General features: G+C 48.3%; 1 protein-coding gene across 8 annotated transcripts in view; it reads right to left on the bottom strand.

Moving 5' to 3' along the window:
• Positions 1 to 24,461, bottom strand: part of macf1a (microtubule actin crosslinking factor 1a) — a 323,394-nt gene that overhangs the window by 120,140 nt on the left and 178,793 nt on the right. For all 8 annotated transcript variants that reach the window (XM_079258488.1, XM_079258491.1, XM_079258489.1 and 5 more), the window contains 15 exons: positions 23,197 to 23,289; positions 10,571 to 10,737; positions 10,385 to 10,497; positions 9,121 to 9,227; positions 7,602 to 7,721; positions 7,359 to 7,454; positions 6,059 to 6,186; positions 5,817 to 5,910; positions 5,488 to 5,642; positions 3,046 to 3,349; positions 2,703 to 2,831; positions 2,552 to 2,629; positions 2,095 to 2,256; positions 1,737 to 1,841; positions 50 to 145 (listed from right to left, as the gene is read on the bottom strand). In XM_079258488.1, the coding sequence (XP_079114614.1) occupies positions 50 to 145; positions 1,737 to 1,841; positions 2,095 to 2,256; positions 2,552 to 2,629; positions 2,703 to 2,831; positions 3,046 to 3,349; positions 5,488 to 5,642; positions 5,817 to 5,910; positions 6,059 to 6,186; positions 7,359 to 7,454; positions 7,602 to 7,721; positions 9,121 to 9,227; positions 10,385 to 10,497; positions 10,571 to 10,737; positions 23,197 to 23,289 (1,947 nt within the window). The remainder of the gene's footprint in view (positions 1 to 49; positions 146 to 1,736; positions 1,842 to 2,094; positions 2,257 to 2,551; positions 2,630 to 2,702; positions 2,832 to 3,045; positions 3,350 to 5,487; positions 5,643 to 5,816; positions 5,911 to 6,058; positions 6,187 to 7,358; positions 7,455 to 7,601; positions 7,722 to 9,120; positions 9,228 to 10,384; positions 10,498 to 10,570; positions 10,738 to 23,196; positions 23,290 to 24,461) is intronic.

Raw genomic sequence — 24,461 nt, 5'->3', positions numbered from 1 at the left:
TCTGTACTTTAGAGCCTTAAGAGTGTTTACAGTGAAATCTGAACCTTACCTGGAAGTACGCTGTGTTGTCTTTCAAATGTTGCTCTACGCACACACACAGCTGATCCACCCACTGCCACTGAGTCTGCAGAGCTGCACTGTAAGCCTGGTAACACACACACACACACACACACACATTTTCATATATAGGCTGAATGGATCTGCAAGGCGGCGACAGGCGCGGTGCAAACACCTTTTTCCACCGCTGCTTCTTCAGACCGGGACGTAAACATTTACATATTAATTAGCTCTAATGTAGGAAATGAACATGATAATCTGATTTAATACAGAATATTATGGGAACAAAAGCTACTGGAGCTCATTGTAAATGACAACAAACCAGTGTACAGGCGGCAGTGGGAAAAACAAAGGACATTAACCAGAGCAACCAGTTTCCTCTGAGCTTCCCAACACACTGAAAATGTCTGAAAAATCACGAATAATAAGCAGGAAGGTGTTTTTATTAAGACTTGTTTGTGGTGCCATAGATTTAAGTATGAAGCTCAGTTTTATCCCCACCACTCTGAGGGGTCCTCGGGGTCCTCCAGAACCTTCAACCTGCAGTATCTTTCTCCACCAGCAGGGGGCGGCGTCGTACCAGGTTGCACAGAAACTGTAGAGGATTTTATTAGGTTTTTATAAAGTTTAAGGTCTAATTCACCAGATTGACGACTTCGTCAATACAACTGGACGCCTTTACAAAAACATTTTTACATTTTAAATAAAAAAAGACTAAGCTAGCTCCATAAAACTAGCCTTCTGCAATGCTTAAACTGAACAAAGGCTCATCTGATGCCATTAGGATGATGCAACACACTTTAAAATATATTATATCTATGCCACAGGCCACATAATAAATATATGATTAACGACCATGGTGTTCAGTCGCTGTGTTTACAGTAACATTTCTTCTGATTGGACTAAAAATGCTCCATGTAAACAAAGCAGCTGGAAGATTCTGATCCAAACACACTCATGTGGAGACGGGGAGGTTATGCAGACTGTTGTTCAGGCCGGTGTAAATAAATTCTATATTTGCATATAAATAATGTTTTCTGCACATGGCTGTTGCATCAGCCGTGCGTCATCCTTCACATTACAGCTGCTGGAAGACGTGACTGGAGGGGCGGGGGGGCATGGCCAGCCGGGCAAAAAACATCAGTCGGATTGGTCCCGCCTCCAGGATACCACCATGTATCCCTGCTCCAACACACATTAAACACATCCAACAGCATATTAAGATCTGCACAATGACTGATTCATGTGAGTCTAGTGTGTTGGAGGAGGGACACATGGAAAACCTGCAGGACCAGAGCCGAGCCTCCGGTTTCAGTCGACAAAATGAACCCAGTTACGCTTCTGATGGGAACCACGGCTCCATTTCAAGAAGTTCTGTTCGTGCTGGTGTCTGAAAAGACACCACCAACATGGCTGCTGGGTTTTCAGAAGCCAACCTCTAAACCAGAAACGAGACGGAAGTCTGGCTTTGTCCAGTTTTAAATGTGATCCCTGAACTCTGAGACAGATTTCTGGAAACAAACGAATATTTTTAGATGCAGAAAGATGCTTTCTGTCATTTCACACCTTTTATTCGCCTCAATGATTACAAATCTATTCCAACTCATTACCCAAAGCCTAAACACATGAAGCCTGTTTAAAGGTCATCCAGCGCGGAGGAATGAAAGCCTGCAGCTCACCTCCACAGTCTGCTTGGCGGGGTGGTTCTCCTGACACAGACGGCTCGCCGTTTCCTGGAGGGAACGCATCACATCGCGTTTCTCCGCCAGCTCCAGCCTCATTTCCTGGAAACACATCAACAGTTTTAATTTACCGTGTGCTCATGACAATAAAATCCACACACACTCCAAACATGTCTGCAAAATAAAACCAGCAATAAAAACCACAAAGGAAATAAAAAAAAAACAATAAAATTCAAGATAAAGAAGGAGTTTATCTGCAGATTCAGGGAAACAACAAGTTTTAATGTTCATAAAATCCTCAACGTTGTGAGTTTTCTGACAAACGAAGCCGTCCCCCCCCCCCCCCCCCACTCACGCTGTAAATCTCCCTCTTGGCGTTCATGTTGCTGTTGCTGTCGCTCCAGTCGAAGGCCAGCTCCTCCTCCTCCCTCTCGTTGAGCCAGATCAGCTCCTCGGTGCAGTGTGACACCAAGGCGTGCAGGCTCTCCAAGCTCCGCAGGCGCCATGACGAATGTTCCTATGGCAACCACACAAACAAACACCATCATCAGCATGCAGATCGGCAGAGAGAAAACAGGAATAAAAACATCCTGTTGTGGTTTTCTGGCTGATGCTGCGACTTCTGAGTTCGCAGGAAAACAAATAAAATGTAGAGAAGAAGCGAGAAATATATTTACATAATGAGGATAGAAAACTAGAGAAATATGTAAATTTTCAGGGGGCTGGAGGCGGTTTGTCATGCTGGGATGGGATTAACCCACAAACGGGGGGAACTGGGAAACACAGATCCAGTCCTCTGAGCTGAAACTGACCAGTAGCTTGCAGTACTGGTGCTCCAGTTTGGCCAGCGTCTCCGAGTAGCTGCCCTTGAAGTTTGGAGAGACTTTCGCCTGAAGGAGGAGATAAAAGTCAGTAAGGAGACGCAACTGCAGCTGGACGGTGTGTGTGTGTGTGTGTTCATGCCTCGTAGCTGTGCGCCTCCTGCAGGCTGCTCATCAGCTCCTCCACCGCGGCGTGGATGCTGTTGTGCTCCTGGAGGTTGTTTTCCACCGAGGGGAGGTCTGCGCCCCACTCAGCGCCGTCCAACAGCTCCTACAGACGTTAAAATGCATCCAAATGAACAAAATCTTTTTGATTTTCCTTTTTCTGAAGATTTTTATGTGAAAAGTGGAAGAAAACTTCAGTTTTCTGTCATTTTTTCTTTGTGTTTCAGATAAAAACGTGTCTGTTGACAATAAAAAGTTAAATTTCCCAACATGTGAGAGAAACACGGAGCATGTCGATGGATAAGACGTGGAAGACAGACCTGCGTCTCTTCCACCCATCCCAGCAGCTCGTAGATGAACCTCAGGCTTCCTTCGTCCTCTGATGAAGACATGGCCACCAGCTGGGACCGGGCCATGGGTCGTCGCAGGAGCGCGGCTCCCACTGCCCCCACAGCTCCCACGGCTCCCAGCAGCGTCTGTCCCAGAGAGAGGCCGCCGTCGGTGGCTCTCTGGCCGGGCAGCTCGGTCCCGGTGCCGCCCAGAGACTGAGCGAAGTGGCCCTTCCTGTAGACGCTGGAGCACTGCAGTCTGAGGGAGACCAGCTCCTCCTGAAGGCAGGACACTCTGCCGACGAGACGGAAATGAGGCTTTAAAGTTAGATCACCTGCCTGGCCGTGTTTTCCTCGCCGTGAGCCCGACGGACGCTCTGCTGCAGCATTAAACCAGAACTGCATGTCGCTGCGCATATTTACATGTTTCCTGTAAAAACAGAAGCTACGAAGGCCTGAAAGGCTCCGCCCAGATCTCTGCAGACGTCCAGTGCAGATGACACGTCAGAAAATGGGTTTTTTTAGGGTTTTACAAACTCCACAGCTTTGTATGGAACAAAATGCCACTTTAAAACCAGCAGAATTTGGCAGAAATGCACCGATTCTGACCAGTTCAGTTAAATCTGATTTAATTTAAAGTCTAAACCAGCTGGTTTAAACCTGAAAGCCTGGAAATGAATCATTTCTCCACAATAATAGGTTAATATTCATGTTCCTGGTTTGCAGGGACGTCTAGAGATGTCGGAGAACGTTTTCCAGTGTGAAAATGTGAATAAACACGAGTAAACTAGCGTAAAAAGAAGTCAAATTTCCATCCTCACCTGATTTTTTTTTCTCCAAATTTTAGCTGAAGCTGATTTTAGAACATACCAATGGGGAAATGATGATGAATTAATGACAAAAATACAAGCTTGGTGAGAGATAAACAACTGAACTTTTGTAAATAAAGTTGCTTTTTTCTTTTACTAAAGCAGCATCCGGTTGGTCAGACGTTCAACTCGCCTCATGACGCAGTGTGAAGAGTTTCCTCGCCTACACAGCTTCACAGTACAGCGGAGGAGTTTATACTTCTGCTTCCGATACAGATTCAGGGATGTTTAAGGAAGTGATGCAGGTCCTGCATAAACAACAACAATCTTTCCCGCATAAAGCCGCCTGCATGACCAAACCGACTTTTACAAGGAGAGAATGGTCATCTAAAGGAGTCTTTCAGAACTGGAGTTCCTCAGGGCTCCTTCTGGGACCCGTTTCTTTCTGAACTTCTTTTACATCTTGTTTCACCTCTATGCTGATGATATTCAGCTGGGGATGTTTATTAAGCTGTCGCACGCACAAACCCGGCGTTCGCCACCTGTAGTCTCCCTTTGGGATTTATACCAATGTCAGAAAATAAAACCAAGGAAGTGGTGTGAAATTTGAGACATTTGTTAAAAAATAAACTTTCACAAAAAATGTTCTACATTAAAAGCATTTGCAAAAGAAAGGTCCGGCTGCTCCTTTTCCCAACCCAGAGCACAGAGTTCCAGAACGCAGCCAGACACGCCGTGGTGTAGCGGCCATCAGGCCAATGAAGTGCAGGCGGAGGTGCCTCGATGCACAGCAGAGAACCTGTTACACACCTGCCAAGACGTTGGAAATGTGCCCACGCACCACTTTATTCATTGGAAAGTTTTTTGTTTTCATTTCTGGTTTTCCGTACGTACGACGCCTTGAGTCATTGTTGCTACGCAGTTTTATAAATGAGGCTCCTGCTCACTGCAGACCAACTGTTCCAAATCAAACCAGAGAAGAAGAGGAAACGACCAAACAAAAAGCACCTGAAGAAGAACAGCAAAAAAAACCAAAAAAACTTCTTCTTCTGTTTTTGTGAAAACATGGAAGTTACCTCTGACCTCGGCACTGCCCACTAGTGGATGAACTTAGCCACGGCAACGTAGTCAACGTTTCTGAACTTCTGCCAGATTAGAGGTTAAAATCTTTAACATTCATCAATGCAACACAGAGCTGTTCGTTTTCAGGGGATCTTCAGGCTGGTTTCTACAAAACGTCCCTTTTTATTCTAAAGATTTGAAACATTTTCCACACTTTTAGGAAGCTTGACTGTCCCGTTTTTCCTCTCAGACGTTACAAACCAGCAGGTTTTACTCCGCTTCCTCCTACGTGGATGTACGTAGATGCCGTTGCATTCAGGGACATCGCAGGACGACAGTTCATCAGCACGACGACGACGCAGCAGCGGATAATCCTCAACGTGTCACGCTGTTTTACGACTCTGATTTACATCGAAGCTGCTTTATGCATCTGCAGATAGTTCTGAGATTTAATGGAGAAACACTTTACTGCCTGCCAGGCGTAAATCCTGTAAAACGAGGCGTTTGAGTCCGTCTGCTTCGCCTCCTCCAACCAAACCTCCACCGTGAGCACGTTTCTCACCTGAATGCCAGCTGCTCCACCTGGTAGTATTTCTCGTCTCGGAGGACTTTCAGCTCCTGGTGGAGTTGTCTGATCAGAGACTCGCAGTCCTGCAGGTAACACGCCAGTTCTCTCTCGCACTGCACCGCCTCGCCGCTCTCCGCTCGAGACATGTCCTGGACACAGATTCATTTCAACATATTCAGCCAGAAACACAGACATTCATGTTGGGTGTGGAACCCATTATCACTGCATAACGACGGGGTGACCCAGCCTCACATCAAAGCGTCTGAACGTGTGTTTGTGTCTGCAGAATGAGGGCTAGAAGAAGAGAAAGGTTCAGCACTCACAGCCTGGAGTGTGTTCTTGGCGAGGGTCAGCTTCTCCTCGCAGTCCAGCGACATGTTCTGGATCTTATTGGCTCTCTGCAGCAGCAGCTCTAACCTGAAAACACGGATCCAACAATCCAGTCTGGTGAGGAGCTCAACACATCAGGGGTTCTGCTGAATGAAGTGCAGCATTTAAATGAATGTGTGTGTGTGTGTGTGTGTGTGTGTGTGTGTGTGTGAGAGAGAATCGGTGTGTTAACCACCTCTCCACTGCCGGCCGAAGAGCTTTTTCTCTCTCCAGCATCTCCAGGATTAGTTTGCCCCATTCCTCCTCCAGATCGTTTGGATGGAGACCCTGAGGAAGCTTAATGCGACCAAACTCTATCCACACCTGGACGGATAACACACACACACACACACACACACACACACACACACACACACAGTGAGATGAGTGAGAGTTTTGCAGAAACAGTAAATAAATATTAAAAATGTAAACAAAAAGCCGAATGTTAGCTTGATTCTGTGGTTTTGGATAAACTTCAATGATATTTTGTTCCAGTCTGTTAAGTTTGACTCTATAAAAGACATTTTCTATTTAAAAACTTATTTTCTAGCCCAAATTTCTTCTCATCATTAAGAACTGAGGCCTCAAAACAAAGATATTGTTGTTTTATTTATCCAAAAGTACGTGTGATGCTGGTAGGTTTCATGGTTCTCCCTCGCAAACTGTAACTTCAATTTATCACAATGGAATTTTCCATGCACATTTGCATTAATAAAATAAATATGATCAGTAAAAATCATATTATCATGGGTAGAAGATATTCTGTTACCCATTAGTCAAGGTCAATTTTTTTTATAAAGCACATTTCCAAACAGCAACACTGCTCCCAAAGTGTTAAATAAATATAAAGAACACACAGAAAACAGTACAGTAATACAGTAATGTAACCATGAATATAAAAATCAGTAAACATTTTGGACTGAAGTAAATAAAGAGTCTCTGTTCGCCTGAGTTGAACGTTTATGCAAAGAAAGCAAAGAGTTAAAACTGTCAACATTTAAAGAAAAAATATTTACACACATATGTATAAATATATATGATATAACTTCCTGAAAAAGGAGAGGGTGTTTTGTCACAGCGGTGCACCAAATCCACAAAAATCCTTATTTCTAAAGATCCTGACTGTTTTCCAGCCTTGCATTTAGAAAATGGCCGCTCAGTCGCCGCCACTCGGTTAACCCTGTTTCAACGCTCTGCATGAACCTGCGGCTCAGCAGCGTCTACCTTCAGCTAAACTCAGACCGATCTGAAACTTTAATCCCTGTCCGGGCAGAACCGCAGCACAAAAAAAGTCCCACACGCTCCGGAAGCATCAGCTGAGCGCTGAAACAATGATCATGTGTTTAATCTGCTGCTCTGCGGTGGAAAGGACTTCGCTTCAGGAGGAAAACACAACAAGCGCGGTGGCAACAGAACGCCTCTCTCATCGGGATGATCGACCCCATGATGCACACAGAGCCCTGCGCGTGGCCACAACGTTTCCCACCCGCTCTTACCTCCAGCAGCTTGTAGAGGTGCTCGATGTGACCTTTCTCCATCTCCTTGGCGGGGATTTCTGTTTCTTTGAAATGGACGTACTCGTTGTGAAGTGCCTGCAGGAGCAGAGAAACAGACACCGGTCACCGTTTCTTTCCTTCCACTCTGCATCAAGCATCTAGTCTCCCTTCTCTGCTGGTCTAAACCTCTCTCTCTTCAAAGCTGCTCCTTTGTGCAGATAAAGAGGCCGAACAGGGATTCACCTTGAGTTCAGCGGGGTTCTGTGGGAAGTTCTTGTTGGCCATGAGGGCTGTGTGCTGGCGGCTCCACTGGAGCAGAGAGGAGAACCGGGACTGGTACTCTGACCAGCGCTGGTCCACTTCCTGAAGATGCCGAAAACAAGAGGAGGGAGGTAAAAAAAAAAAAAGAAAAAAGAAGAAAAGGATAAAAATACAGCTGCTGTGAATGAAGTCATCCAAACTGAACAAATATAACACTGTTTAATTAACTACATCATTAGTTGCACATTTCATAATGAAAGTGATGAGAAAATGGAGGAAAACTGAACAAGCTGAGAAAAGTTAAACGGTTTGAAGACAGAGATGTGAGAATTTATCGTTTATAATGTAAAAAGACATCAAAGGGACATTCTGTAACATTTTCTTTCCTTTAAAGGCCAAAATTTATTTACATAAGCAAAGAATTTTAGATTTGTTTATACATACGACAGATAGGCCTGGTTCAAAAATCCATTTTAGGTTTAATAGGTCAGGTTTACCTTCATGACAACTGTGGAGGGAGCGAATTTTTTTCTAACTCGCCCGTTTAAAAGTAATTTAATCTCAAAATTTGGCATTATTTGGGGGCGTGTCCTTTTGATTGACAGGTACCTGATATTCCGCTTCAGGAAGGATAAATGTAGAACAACCGCGGTGGAACCGCCCACCGAGCTTCAATTCAGCTCTTCAGAAACCTACGGGTGACGTCACGGAGGCTCCGCCCATCTTTTATATACAGTCTGTGACTACTACCCCGGCAAGCTGGAAAATCTATTCAGCTGTCCTGAACAAAAATGCTGGAGCTGTTTTCACCAAGGAAGCAAAAATGGAAACCTAAAAGGCAGCGTGGCCGGATCATCCAGAAAGGGAGGCTCAACGTGGAGCTCGTCTTCCTCAGGAGGAAGGAGCTCAACAAGGAGAAAGACTTTAAAAGCGATGCAGGAGTTGCAGCTTTCCCCTTCTCCAGTGAGTCAACTGTGCAACTTGAATTAGCCTAAAGCTAACCTTTTCCTTGGGTTTTGTTAGGCGATGTCGCTCGTCACCATGGCAGCGACACAGTAGATCCCGTTAACAGCCTTGTTGTTACAGAAGTGGATGATTACACGGTTTCTATCAAAGTGGCGGTAAATGTCGGCTTTTTGTCACAGTAAAAGCAGCTCTTAGTCCGGTTTCACCGCCACTGAAAGCCGGCGTTTCCTTCGACTATAAAAGCTGCTGAAATCATACAAACCAACAGTTTCCACCAGAGCAGGAGAGCTGAATGTCACTGTCTGTGCAGCGTCTGCGTTTTTATTACCACACAGTTTTGTTCATGCATTAAACTGCTGCGCGAAGTATCGGCCGACATGGCGTCATCAGTGTCGTTGAGGCTTTTTGATCCACGGCAGCCACCGTAGATGTGTTTGAAAAGCAATGCGACACGTGATTTCAGCGTTAGATGGAAGGAATTCTTACAGAATGTCCCTTTAACAAAAGAGGAAATGGAAAGTGAAGAGAGTCGTACGTGTGCACCGATGCCCTCTCCTCCTTCAGGGATTTTGGGGAAAGCATCGTAGATGGAGGAGACGTAGGTGATGACGGATTTCTCATCTGGAGACGGTACGTCGACGTCTGAGGAGACGATCAGAGAGGATTGATCAGAAACTGCAGGAACTGATTAAATCCAAACAAAGGTTAAAAAAAAAAAACCAACATTTCAGACCAGTTCACCTTTTAGCAACAGAAGCAAAAGAAATATTTCCTCTAAATTTAACTGGAACGATCTTCGGCTACAAACATTAATGTGAAGATGAACAAATAAATAAATCATCCCGCAGTTTTTTTTTTTTACTGAATTTACTCTTTTTACGCCTGATTTCAAACAGTTCCCCTCAGGTGAAACTAAACCCAGTCAGGACTCCCATCCTTTAGATTCAAATAAAATAAACCGCTTGTGAAAAATATTTAAAAATATTCATTTGCTTCAGATCTGCTGACCTTTTACCAAATTTCTATTAATTTAAAAGTCCAGAAAAAAAAAAATCAGTAACCACGGAGAATTTCCTTCAAAAACAGGTAGTTCTGTGGTGAGTTCATTTATATTACAAGGTAAAGACGCAAAGTTGCCTTTTTATTCCTCTTTTCTGGACTAAACTTGCTGTTTCTGAAGGTTCAGGTTGTCTAAAACCTGCAGTGCATCGCCGCCAGCAGCTGGAACAGTATTTGGATCAGAAAACTCACAAAAAGTTTACATTAAATGTAACTAAATTTAAAATATCTTTAAAATGATGTTGGAGCTTAAGCCAAACTCCATGGCTTCAGTAGCTCAGGTTTAATCATCAGAACTGCTCAGATGTTGATATAATTCCCCAAAAAGCTAAACTGAACACAATAAATAAAGTCTTTTCCATCCGTGTACACCTTTTTTTTTAATCAGTATGAATAGTTCAACAGTCAGTGGTAGGATCTCCGTCCTCAGCAGAGACTTTAAACAGCACCTTTCACACACAATGTTGTTCACAGGAAGGGAAGCCAATAAAAACTCATCACATATAAACACAGAAAACAAATCAAACAGAAGAAGAGAAACAGAGAAAAATCTAAATAAAAGCTTGTTTTTATGAAAAAAATATCTAAACTAAGCAGAGATACAGGCAGGTTGGTTTGGAAAATTCAGCCTTGAATGAGGAGAACAGCTGAATGTCGTCAGCATAAAACGGAGTCTCATAAGAAAATAGGTCCCAGAAGGGAACCCTGAGGAACTCCTCAGTTCAGATAAACATTCCTACCTTCAGCGTCCAGCAGCCGGGTCACCCCTAACGACTCTGCGATCTCGAAGGCCTGCTCGAGGTTTTCTCTGTTACCCTGCCGGGACACGGCCTTCATGTCGATCAGGTCTGGCCTGGAACACAACCGGAGGGAACGTTAGGATCCAGATTTTCACACGTTGTCGCTGCTGCCGCTGCTTTTCTAACCTGTATCTGTGCAGCAGAGCGTTGAACATGCGACCGTCGCTCCAGCAGGAGGTGAAGTTGACGCAGCGGAGGCCGGGGTAGCCTTCTGTCGCCTGCTGGCTCCATAGCAACAGCTTCTCTTTGGCTGTGAGGTCCGCTGACTCGCCGCACACGTAGATCTCTGAGATCTGAAGGAAACAGACACAATCCTCCGTTGGCTCGTTCTGCTGCAGATCATCTTATCATATTCCACTTATCGATCCTGCAAACAGCCTCACGTCTTCACAGCTACGACTTGGCTTAAAAAATAACAGAAACCTGCTGAGATTCTTCTGTCTGACCAGAGAAAAACGTATTTTCCTTATTAACCCTTCCAGCACCCACCCGACACTTTGCTTCCCCTACTTCACCTCCATTTTCCATCTGTTCTGGTTCGGATGCTGATCAAGCTGCTCCTCCACCTCATTCCCTTTTCTTTTCAGGACTGTGACACGAGATCTGTCTATGATGTGGTTAAACATGCCGCCATTAGAAAGCCATCATAAATTCTAGTTAAATAAAACAGACACAGACAGACATGTTTAGTCCGTTCAGAGACTAACTGTATCCTTATCTACTTCTTTTCACCACTTCAGACGTCTTCCTCGCTATTTGCTGTCTTTAGGTCCGTTTGTCCACAGGGACAAAAGCAAAATGACTTATGTGTGGGGACTGTCGCCGTTTGGCTGCCGTTTCCGTCATCAATATTCTCCTGTCAGCCTCTGACTGTCCAACACTCCTTTCTGCCTCAGCCTGGAGATCATACGGAGCAGGAAGAAAGTCTGAATGCCAGCAGACTGCAGCAAAAAGCCAAAAAACTGTGAGGGGGGGGTGAGATTGAAGGGAAAAGTGATAAAAGCCAGCAAGAGAGGAGAAGGAGGGAATTTTAACACGCTGCAGCAGAAAGCCAGAGGCTTTGCAAACCGCTACATCTAGAAGGATCAGGGTAAAAACAGCAGTCTGGGATGCAGCTAGCAGGTTAGCTCGTAGCACAGAGGAGACATTCAGATGCAGGATTCTGCGACCTCGTCCTTCTCTGACTGCAGCGAATGTCAACACTTTTCTGGTGCATCATGTGAGAAAACGAGGTTTTTAGGTAAAATGCTAAACACATCTGAGGCTACGTTCACATCAGGATAGTCCGCTAGACTCGGTCCGGTTGGGGACTCGGCTCAGCTGTAGGGGGTTGTATCCATGGCGACCGAGATCGTGTTCATGCTGCACTTTGGTCAAACCAGCCAAACCATTAGAATAATATATCTACATTCCCACCAGAGGTGGCGCTGCACTGGTATTTAGCAGAAGAGAGGACAAGACACGTGTGAAGAAGAAAACTCCACCTGCAGTTAAACATGGAGACCAAACTATGGCTGTTTTGGGTTTTTATTGTGTCTTATGCAAGTATACTGCAGAAATCCACTGCAACAATGGACGCAGTATGAACACCAGACGAGGCAGAGGACCCTTAACGCCATCGCTATGGGTTTACCCACAATGCAATGGGTCCCTTATTTGGTCCGTTTGAAATGGGCCGAGACCTGCGTTTGTAGACGGACCGAGTCAGTTTCTTTGGTCTGAATCAGAATTAGTTTGGCGCGTTCACATTTCCCCAAACGAAGCGACTTTCCGAGCAAACGGACTCGGATTCGGTTTAAAAGGCCGATGTGAACGTGTTCTTAGTCTTCTTCACAGACTGGATGTGGATTTTATGTGAAGTACAGAGCTGGACTCTCTGAAAAGCCTCTGAGGAAGAAACTCAACCTTCAGGCACGTGAGAAAGAAACTACAGACTTTAACGTCTCATCAGGCCTTAAAACCACGTTGATAACAGACACTCAGCAGCAGCGAGCTGAAATACTGTTCCCTGGATCTTATCCGTCTCTGTCAGGGCCGTGGAGGTCGACTCTTCCTCCTAACGTTGCTCCAGTTTATTGACGTTTGCAGCATGTGAAGGTCCAACCGCAGGATATCAGTCTGGCTGAGGTCTGGACTCTGGCTGGATCACATCGACTCGTTTTCAGTCATTCTGTTGTAGATCTGCTGCTGTGTTCGGACCGTCGTCCTGTTGCATGAAACACATTGAGCTCAGCTGTCAGGCACACGGTCTCACATTAGACCTCTGAAGAGACCCGGTCCGATTGGGGACTCGGTTCAGTTGGGGGATGCAGCTTCAATTCATACTCCACATGACGCCTCATCCCGATGGGACAGGGATCCCTGTGATCCAGTTATTTCACATTTAACAAGGAACTTTGTTCCCGGCAGGACGGGGCGGTCCACATGGCGGTGTCCATGCCTTTACACGCCACGTGTTGTATGCATTGTCAGACTTTCTCACCACCTTGATCCGCTGTTTCTTAAACCGTCTGTGTAACCTGCATCCGCCAAAACGCAGAAGCAAAATATTTTCTGTTAACCAGGCCCACCTACGATGTCAGACCAATCACACACGTTCTGCTCAGTCTGAAACCGCGTCTTGTTTTTTACTCTGTAAAAATGCGTTTTACAGACAAATTACTGAAGAAGAGACGATACAACAAAGATAAAAACTGGTTCATCGATTGGTTAATAGGAACGACTTTCGAACACTGAACAGCTAAATATGGATCTGATCAAGTGGTCTTGGACTGATCTGAATTCAATCATTTTTGTCGATCACATGACGCCTAACGAAGCAGGCTTTCTGACTCTGAATGAGGTGCCAGATCATCATCCCTCCACCACCGTGCTAACAGATGGTGTTTGCAGATATGTTGCCAAACGTCTCCACTTTGCTCAGGTCAAGCTAAACTACGCTGTTCCTGAAGTCAGATTCGTTTCAGGTTTGTTCCGATCTGCAAACCAAAACCATGTTGTCATGTTCTGGTTGGACAGAAGAAACTTTCTCTTGCAACCTTTCAAACAAGCCATGCTGGTTCAGTCTTTATCTTTAACATGCGGACTGAGGCGTGGGGAGTCGGAGATGTCGCTCTGGGCTGAACGAATCGAGTCCTCTCCTGGGAAGATTAGCATCGTGGACTCCAGACAGGTTAGATCTGAACCAGATTGATGAGCAGCGAGTGTTAACTCAGACCTGAATGATTCAGAGCAGCAAGCTGACAACAGGTAGGTGCGTTTGATTCGCAACGCCTGACCATGTGGAGACAACACGACTAATCAGGACACGCTCAGTTTCACTCCGAGGAAAGTTTAAAGAGAGTTTATCTGTATTAATCATACGAGTTCAGGCAGCAGAAGCCTTCAGTGCAGCTACGATCCAGTCAAACATCTATGATCCGACACCGCCCCCTCCTCGCGCCGACCAACCCCACCTCCCCCCTCCTCGCACCAACCCTCTTTTAGAAACATGGCCTCTTTGAAGTCAGACGGATGGGGAGGGAGCCTGAGGGATGAAGGGAGGAGGCATCACTGATCCGAGGATGAAAGGAACAAAAACAAGACAAATTGATTGTTTTTCTGACAGCTAAAAAGTAGTTCTGTCAGAGCTCAGCTTTCAAGTCGTTCAGTGCAGGAATGGACTGATGGATACAGGATAGACGGATACAACATGGACAGATGGATGAAGGACAGATACAAGATGGACAGACAGAAGATGGACAGACAAATACAAGATGGACAGACAGAAACAAGACGGACGGAAGGATACAAGATGGACTGACAGATAGAAGATGGACAGACATGGTGATGGAGGATGTATAAGTGGAATCCCCTCGAGGCTAAACGCCACACCCAGCATCCATCTCGCTGATAAATGCGCATTTCAAATCACTTTTCATGCAAAGCAACGCGCCCCGACATACAGAGACTCCCTTAAAAACATGATGCAGGACAGTCATGACAGGAGTATGGATCAAAAGAGTCAGTTAAACTCTGAATCTGGGATCTCTGCACAGTGTGTGTGTGTGTGTGTGATGACTCGGCAGGAATTGAGCATCAGACACACGTAGCAGTTAGCAACATCCTGACTGACGTCCGCCGCTGTGCCTCCCCGCCTGGACGAGCTGCACGCCCTTCATCATGCGAAGGAGAGGTGAATAAAGTCTGGCAGCTGCCGTGACGAGCTGGATGTCAGCGGAGGCAGCTTTTTCTTTTCAAGGTGAAGCGGAACAGCTGCGTTTCCTTCCTCAGAACAAGAAACAAACATTTCACATAAACCGCGGACCGGCTTCGCATCGAGCCGAGGTCGGAAGAAACGAGACTTCTGAACCTGATCTGTTTCAGGTCCTGCAGAGAAAACAATCCTGGTTCGCTCACGACCAGCTGGAAACAGGAAAACGGCTCCAAAGAACTCAGAGTCGTAACCCTGATACCGAGGACGCCAAGTGATGAAGAGAACCCTGACCCGAACCCGTACCATGACAGAACCCTGACCCGAACCCGTACCATGACAGAACCCTGACCCGAACCCGTACCATGACAGAACCCTGACCCGAACCCGTACCATGACAGAACCCTGACCCGTACCCGTACCATGACAGAACCCTGACCCGAACCCGTACCATGACAGAACCCTGACCCGAACCCGTACCATGACAGAACCCTGACCCGAACCCGTACCATGACAGAACCCTGACCCGAACCCGTACCATGACAGAACCCTGACCCGAACCCGTACCATGACAGAACCCTGACCCGAACCCGTACCATGACAGAACCCTGACCCGAACCCGTACCATGACAGAACCCTGACCCGAACCCGTACCATGACAGAACCCTGACCCGAACCATGACAGAACCCTGACCCGTACCATGACAGAACCCTGACCCGTACCATGACAGAACCCTGACCCGAACCCGTACCATGACAGAACCCTGACCCGTACCATGACAGAATCCTGACCCGTACCATGACAGAACCCTGACCCGTACCATGACAGAACCCTGACCCGTACCATGACAGAACCCTGACCCGTACCATGACAGAACCCTGACCCGAACCCGTACCATGACAGAACCCTGACCCGAACCCGTACCATGACAGAACCCTGACCCGAACCCGTACCATGACAGAACCCTGACCCGAACCCGTACCATGACAGAACCCTGACCCGAACCCGTACCATGACAGAACCCTGACCCGAACCCGTACCATGACAGAACCCTGACCCGAACCCGTACCATGACAGAACCCTGACCCGTACCATGACAGAACCCTGACCCGTACCATGACAGAACCCTGACCCGTACCATGACAGAACCCTGACCCAAACCCGTACCATGACAGAACCCTGACCCAAACCCGTACCATGACAGAACCCTGACCCGAACCCGTACTCGTTGAGGTTAACAGGACGTATCTAAACACGACTTATCTGAAGGTTTACTGACAGTAACAGTCATTAAAACTCCATTAGACCATCGGTGGACTGGACCCGCTCCATTACAGACATCAGAGAGGAGGAAGGGAAACCACGGAGGAGGGAAGGGACGGATGGAGGGACAGGCTGCGCCGTGTCGATTAGGCTGCGGGAACAGAAGAGGAAAGGAACGCTGATGCCTTTAAAGTGCTGATAACAGCACACACGCCGACGTACAACCCCTCACGGCGGCTTCAGTCACACGCAGAACAAACTGCAACAACGGCGACCAGTAACAGCCAACTAATCCTGAGCTGACCAGCGGCTTGGAAAACGGGATTTGAGACAAAAATGTTCCTCGTTTCCTGGGAATGAAAAGGTAAGAGTGTAAATATGGAGTCCGAACCAGGAGACACGGGTCCCAGAGACGGTTTTCTAGATGCTGACTCAGCGTTTTTACCGATGATCTAATAACTATGTTGAGCGCAAGCGACACAAACCTGCGGCAGCGGTCTGACAGCGGCCTGTTGCTGTAGCAACAGAGGACTGTCCACCACGGAGTCCAGCCTCTCAGACGAGCTGCTGGTCAGCCCCCCCCAGTCCGTCTGGCTGGGGGTGGTGCCTGCGGTTTCCGGGGACGTCAGCGGCAGGTCGCTGGCGTAGCCCGACTCCAACAGGGACGACCTCTCCTGGCCGTAAGCGGGCGAGTCCAACTGGAAAGCTTTGGCGGCGTCCTGGATCTGTTGGGTGGAGACACCTCCAGGTGGAGCATCCGCGCCCCCCAGCAGCTGGACTCTGAGAATATTTCCTGCGATGGGGGAAGGTGTGGGGGGCTCTTTGTGGACCTCCACCTCACCGTCCCCTTCGCCTCTCCACACCGGGGAACCGTAGTCGGCGGGGTACACGGTCCTCACCACACACAGTTTACCGTCCACCTCCCGGATGTGAACCACTCCTTTGCGCTCGCGCTTTGACGGCGTCTCCACCGCCTCGCTGGTCCCCTCTCGCCCCCCATTTTCCCCTCCATGCTCCTTGACGTCTTTACCCGCTTTCCCCTTGTCTTTTTTCTCCCTCCTCTGTCGGAGGATCCAGGGTTTCTCCAGGACCCCCTGGACCTTCTCCCTAACCCGGCAGACCCTCCCCCCACCGGGCGTGGTGCTCCCCAGCGCCGCCGCTGTGCTAACTGGCGTGGTGGTGGTGGTTTGGCTGGGGATGCTGGACACATCGACGATGGCGCTGACGGTATCTTCCTCCCCTGGGAGGCAGAAGACCCCCCTCCAGGCTGGGCTGGGTTTGGGGGACACTTCAAGTAACCTGCTGCCGAGGAGCCCCCCCATGCTGGCGCTCGTGGAGCCGGGGGGGAGAGTATTGCTGCGAGGATTTGCTTTGGATTGACTTAATTGGGCATCAGGCACTGTAATGAGAGTCGTAGCTCTACTGTTGAACTCTTCATCCTCCTCCTCTTCCTCCTCAGGCTGGCGGCCTTGCCGTCGCTCCTCCTCCTCCTGCTCTACATCTCCTCTCTTCTTCTTGTTGCCCTTGTGCTTGCGTCTAAAACGCAGGCGTCTCTTTGGTGAGAGTGGCGGCGCTCCGGCTAGCTCCCCGTCTCGAGGAGGTCGGACGCAACCCATGGAGTTCCCCATGTCTCCGGAGACGACGCGGAAAAGTTCTTCCTTCTAAAAAAGGCGAGGAAATCCCGCCGATGTGGGTTCACACATCTAACCCAGCCAGCTGACGATTCTTCTGTCCTTCCTCTTCCCTTCACCTCGCCCTGCTGCGGATTCAGGCGATGCAGCGGCCAGCCGAGCTCCGTCTCTAAGGACCCACAGTGGGTCTGACTGCAAACAGTTGGCTGCTTCACCTGTAGTTTCAGTCAAGGGCAGATTTATGTCAGCAGGGAGAAAAATCAGCCCAGTTTGCGTCCGGTGTCTGATGGATCACCGTGCTGCTGGCCGGTGAGCTGCTACCTGCTCTACGGCAGTGTGTTAAGGAGTGTGTGAGGCAGGAAAATGCAGTGTTATTCAGCCCATTAGTGACTCTCCAGCTGCTCCACACACACTGCATGGGAACACGTGTGAAAGCCGGCTTCACTGCCGAGTTCCTGGAATCCTGAGTCTCGTCATTTCAGGCGTTTTAATTCCTTTGAATAAAAGATGTCGGTGACTGGATGAAACGAGGATAAACATCATGTTTCTCTTTACACAAACAAGCAGAAGCGGGCGTCAGGTTGTGGTTCGGACCAGGAGCTCTATCTGCGCTGAGAAGCAGCGGCTATCTGAGCTCATGAATTAGTGATGCCTCCATCGTGCTGTGGTAACGTTATTGCAGAGCGAAAGGAGAGAGGCGCGACGTGCACGCCAGAGATCTGCAGGAATCCCATCTGTCAGGGGGCTTCCTGTAGAACTGGGATTAACGGTGATGCCGCCGGTTTCTGCAGGAGCAGCACGGCGTCCAGGTCGGCTGTGGCTGACAGGGTGTGCAGGCAGATTGCGGGGAGATCCAGCCAATGCTCTGACAGTTTAAACACTCAGTCCTCCATGCTGCCTAACGTCCTCCCCCGGCTGATCAGGTGGCACGTTGACCCCGCACCATATGCGATCTGCTGGCGTGATTTATAAGATTAGCAGGAATGTTGAGAGTCCAGCTGCAGAAATGAAACTGTGTTCATGCAGAGAGAGCTGTGAATCACGCGCCTCTGCCCCGACAGCACCCCCCCATCGCCATGTCAGATTCCCCTGAGGATCAAAGTTGTCTTGGACACACCAGGCTTGCTGTCGGGCCGCCAGACATTCAGGCAACCTTGATCTTCATCAGGTGGTGCAGTGCGACGACGCAACAGCCTGAAAAGTCCACAGTTTGCAGGAGGTTTCTCCTGCAAACCTCCTGTTTTCTCGTCTCCTAATAGCTCCTCATGTCCGGCAGATCTAATTAGGAGGAGGCATCTGGGAGCTGGAGCGACTGGTCCTGTTAGCTCCGGTAAGGACTCATGCTGTGTACAGATGTGCAGCGTATCTGGACCAGAGTGTCCAGCGAAGGGCAGTCAGAGCATCACGCAGCACAGCGGCAGAGACCAAGACAGGACAGTCTGCATCCTGAGACGTGAAGGGAGGAGGGAAAGCAGGGCGGCTCCGGTGGAGAAGAAACCCAGGGCTCCCTCAGACGAGCGCGACAGGACTGATCCGGCTGGGGGAAGCGGAGGTCGTCCCAGAGAGCATGAGTCTGCATTAGAGTCTGCGAGGCTGGGCGGTCCCCGGTCAGCTGAGGACTCCTCTAGCCCTGCGGCGCATCTGGAAGTTCGAGGCCTGCCGATCGGGAGGATCCGGGAGCTGCGGTGACGACGGGAAGCCGGGATCCGGCTGCGATGCTCGGCTTTATCGCTCGCTCGCAGGCGCCGGCAGAGAGAGAGAGAGAGAAGAGCTTTTTATCTCCGGCTGCTGCAGCTTCACACTCTCTTCTGAGCGATGTCTCACTCTCACATACCACCCCTCCCTCCTCCGCTCTCCTCCTCCACCAATCCGCTTCCTTGTTATTCCAATCCCTCTCCACCGCCTCTCTCTCTCTCTCTCTCTCTCGGCTGGTAGCGAGCAGCTTTCTGTGCCACAAACACACACTTGACCCAAAAGCCTCCCTAAATGACAGCCTGCAACACGGAGGGAGGAAACAGAGAAACCCAACCAGCAGAAGAGGAATCTAACCCAGCCTGCCCCCCCCCCCCCCCCAATCCTCCAGCTGCATGAGGCTGCGGGTTAGCAACGGCTCTGATCAGAAGGGAGGTGTAGGAAGCGCGTGGGACGACAAGAGATGGAAATGAAGTCGGATGTGATGAATAGAGGCGGTGAAAGGAGGTAAAAATGTGAAGAATTCACACTCAGCTCCAGGTAATAAAGCGCGACCAGAAAGCAATAACCGCTGTATCGGAGCGAACCGAACCCTCGCCAACACTGCTTGTGTTGCGTTATCAAACGGCGAGGGATCACACCGAAATGGACTTCGCAGAATTCTTGGATCAACGTGATTAAATCCGAAATTAAAAAGCATCTCATCCGCTTAAGAAGCTGCAAAATGAGCAAATGAAGGTCTGAGACCGCCTGATTCCTTTTAAACTGACCTTCCACGCAGCTTCTGGAAAGGTCCGGGTTCTGGGGAGGATCCAGGCCTCCATCAGACCCATTAAGGTCCAGGTTCTGGGGAGGATCCAGGCCTCCATCAGACCCATTAAGGTCAAGGTTCTGGGGAGGATCCAGGTCTCCATCAGACCCATTAAGGTCAAGGTTCTGGGGAGGATCCAGGTCTCCATCAGACCCATTAAGGTCAAGGTTCTGGGGAGGATCCAGGCCCCCATCAGACCCGTTAAGGTCCAGGTTCTCGGGAGGATCCAGACCTCCATCAGACCCGCTAAGGTCCGGGTTCTGGGGAGGATCCAGACCTCCATCAGACCCGCTAAGGTCCAGGTTCTGGGGAGGATCCAGACCTCCATCAGACCCGCTAAGGTCCGGGTTCTGGGGAGGATCCAGACCTCCATCAGACCCGTTAAGGTCCAGGTTCTGGGGAGGATCCAGGCCTCCATCAGACCCATTAAGGTCAAGGTTCTCGGGAGGATCCAGACCTCCATCAGACCCGTTAAGGTCTGGGGTCTGGGGAGGATCCAGGCCCCCATCAGACCCATTAAGGTTCAGGTTCTGGGGAGGATCCAGGCCTCCATCAGACCCGCTAAGGTCCAGGTTCTGGGGAGGATCCAGGCCTCCATCAGACCCGTTAAGGTCCAGGTTCTGGGGAGGATCCAGGCCTCCATCAGACCCGCTAAGGTCCAGGTTCTGGGGAGGATCCAGGCCTCCATCAGCCATGTGACTTTTTTCAGCCCTTTCTCCTTTAAGATCGGCTTCTTGACAGCCGCGTTTCCATGGAAACCATAACTGATGATGCTTTAACCAGCACCAGACATCTCAGGTCCTGGTTCAGGTTTCTTCTGGACTTTCCTCTGCTGCACTGCTTCTGCTTTCGTCCTCCGGTTTCCTGAAATCTGCACGTCATGCTAAGACACGTTTTCTCCCCGAGAATCACAGTGTTGCTGCTAAAATCCTGGTTTCTGTCCATCAAACTGTCTTTTTTGCTGCTTTTCCAGAAATGAAACTAAAGAAATGGAACAAATAACATGTCTTTGTGACCTGCAGGACCCCAGAACTGAGGATCCCAGATGGGATTTTCTCCTGGACTGATGGATTTTCTCACAGATTAAACGATTAAAACAATCAATGAAAAAACATTGAGAGCTAAAAATATGTAAACTAATTCCTCCATGGTTCTGATTATGCAGCATCACTCCTCCCCCACAGCGTTTCCACCGCGACATAAACGTCCCAACGCCACTCAGATCCTGCTGAGCGCGGCAGACGTGTGTGCAGTAAACACGAGCTGCAAAACCAGTAAGATGCATTTGTAATCCATCAATTGTCCTCAGCTGAAAGCATGGATGTGATCAGAGAACGACACATGCAGAGATGCATGAAAAGGCGTGACCGTGGGGGAGAACGGCACTAATCAAACCCCAGAGGCTTTCATCCTGCCATGTGGCGACACACCAACACGAGGCAACTCAAATGACTTTTTTTTACTTCCTCTTGACAAACAGCTGAGGAGGAGTAGATGTTTTCTGTAAATCCTCACTCAGACATGTTTACAAGATCACAAAATGTAATTTCAAAGGTGACATTATTTTAATCTAGGGGGTAATATCTGTGTAACGTGGTCCACTAAATGAGAGGATTAAGCAGCTATCTGAGGTATGACCCATCAGTGAGAGAAAGGGAAAGTATCTCCGACTGCTGACATAGATGGTCTCATCTCTGGGCAACAGCGAGAAAACGGCCCCACCTGCTGATCTGCCTTGATGCAACTCGGTGAAACTCACTGGAAGTTAACAGTGACACAAAACAGGCTCAGCCAATCAGAGACGGACACAGTGCAGCCGGAGGAGGAACCAAACATGCAGGACATCAGAGCGATTGCCATGCTGAGCTACACGATGACATCTAGTGGTGAGAAAGAGAAACTGCAGCTTGATGGAGTTACTCAGAAACAGGAAAAGAAGCTGCTTTTCTAGTGATTAACAGGTGATTAAAACCATGAAATGTTGAGGAAGATGGCGGTCTGAGCCAGCTGGTAGCGACGTTGCCTCATCTGGATCAGCGTGTGCCCCAGACTAACAGCAGATATGAGCTAAATGAGAGGCGATACCTCAGTGAGAGCTCCTATAATTAGCCGAGTCACACACTCACTTCACGTCAGGCCTGCAGACTTCGTGTCAGACCATCGGCCTGAAAGTCGCAGATTTCTGATGAGTTTCCAGTCACCCTTTCAGCAGAACACCCTGAAAATATCTTTTCATCTGCTCTAAATCAGCATCAATAAAAGTCTTTCTGCGTCAGCAAACATTCCTGATCTGCGTCTCACAGCAGCTCCAACATCAACCTGCTTCCTCCGAAGCTCAGACTAACTCTAACCCTGCTAAACCCTCCTCCACCGGCCGCTCTCGGCTCCCGTCCTGTCTGCCCTGTCCATCCTCCCTTCCCACCAACTCCAACACCCTCATGCACTACTGTTTCCGTGGCAACTATCCCATCCTGGTATAGTCCGGCAGTCAAGCGGCTTGCTTGTGGCCCTGTATGTGTCTGAAGGAAAAGCAACGCTGCCATTGCTAATGTATGATTGGTCAGCGGTGCTTCTAGGGGCGGGGCTTAGTGAAAGATCAAGCTGCATGATTCCACTTAAACATCCTACATTTAAGACATTATATCAGGTTGGCCTCAACCTTTTACATTTTCTGTCAATTTTACTCCAAACTTAAACGTTCCTGAAGTTTTTTGAGTCGTTTACGTAATGTCGAGCAAGTAGGAATAAAATAATAATAATAATAATAATAATATCAAATATGACAATTAGTTTTAAGCCAAATAAGGACGAGGAACCAAGAAGAAATGAACTTCAAGCCTTTTAGCTCTTTTTTATATCAAAGCACGACCCATAAATCTAACAAGTCGCCTGCAGAGTGAATCCTACAGCTCAGATAGGCACTTGAACGCATCACCATGAGCTTGTACTCATATAAAACACACAATGTCAGCCCAAATCCTACATCTCTTCCTGACAGAAGGTGAACGCACTGCCAGCCTGGCGTCCTGACAGATGCAGATGTGCAGAGACGTCTTTTTGTCGGGTTTAAAATCCAGAAGGACTCACAGGACTGACATGAGCTTTAACCCGGTTATTATGGAACTCTTTACGTCTGTTATCCCATCAGTCAAACACACTGACCTGGAAGTGGAGGATGATGGTCCAGATGAGTCCTAACGTCAGTTTGGGGTTCCCATCAGTGATGTCATCGTTCCTGATGTTGACAAGCTTGACCTAGAACAGAGACGAGACCGTCTGATGAAGCAAAGGGGAGAACCATATCGACTTTCTCTTCATTAAATGGACAAACTTCTGTGTTCTCGTTGGATCCTGTGAACTCTGATTGAGATTTGTGTGAACCGCCTCGTCTCCGCGGATCAGGGTTTGAAAGACAGAGAGCGGACCGACGTGGACGGTAAGACGGCTGCAGCGGGACGGGAACACAAAGCTGCTGAGGAAGCAGTGGTTCCCTCAGCGCTGCTGATTCAACATGTTGTCGGGTCAGTGAGAAGCTGTTTGCATCAACAACGTCCTGACTGCGAGTCTGAATCCAAACAGTACGGTTTCCACGTTACACGGCGAAGTTTGCAGCCATTTAAAGCTACTTCACCATGAAGACGTCTTCCTCTAAACGCAGCAGCTGATGGTTTCATCTGTTTTCTCCAGGTCTCACCAGAAAGTTCTGCTAGCATCCCGCCAACCTCCTCCTCATGCCGGCAGCACGATTATATCTCAGACAACAGTCAGCTTTATTGACAGGATCATTTTAGAACAACACAGGCAGACCAAGGTGCTCTACAGCTGATGAAGATAAAACATAAATAAAAAGTGTGTAAACAATGAATGACGCAAAAATCAAGGACAAGGACAATCGTAGCAACAACATCTTCAGTAACATTTCCCCAGACAGCGAATCCACTCGTTGCAACGCAACGTGTGCATACAGGAAGTAATCTCGCCTTCCAGTCGTCCTCTGAACTGGGATTTCTGAGAAAACGTTGCCAGAAATCTTGTTTTTCTGACTGGATGACGCAGAGATTCTTTATCACAGATTTTGTGTGAACAGCAGTGAGTTTTGTTGTTCCAGGTTCGTAAAAAGTGCTGGGTGGTTTATTCATCATAATCACCTGAATTATCTGGCGTTGTCATGGTGCCATTTTTACAGCAGCTTACTGATTTTCTTCTTCTTCAGCAAATTTTGATGCTCACAAACTGGCTACAAACTGGCGTCCATTTTTTCCCAGTTGGTGCAACTGGAACAGGAACTACCTGCTGGTGACGACGCCTCCTCTAAACCACTCAGAACTCAGAGACAACTGGAACGTTCCATCAGCTGTAAAGTGTTGCAGGAAGCTAAACGTTGCTGCCTGGACACTTTAAAGAGACGGACCGGTCCGTCCCACTAA

The sequence above is a fragment of the Telmatherina bonti genome, assembly GCF_933228915.1.
Source record: "Telmatherina bonti genome assembly, chromosome: 19".
Lineage (NCBI taxonomy): Eukaryota > Metazoa > Chordata > Actinopteri > Atheriniformes > Telmatherinidae > Telmatherina > Telmatherina bonti.
Note: the sequence above shows the minus strand (reverse complement) of the source record. Positions and strands in the feature narration are given on the sequence as shown.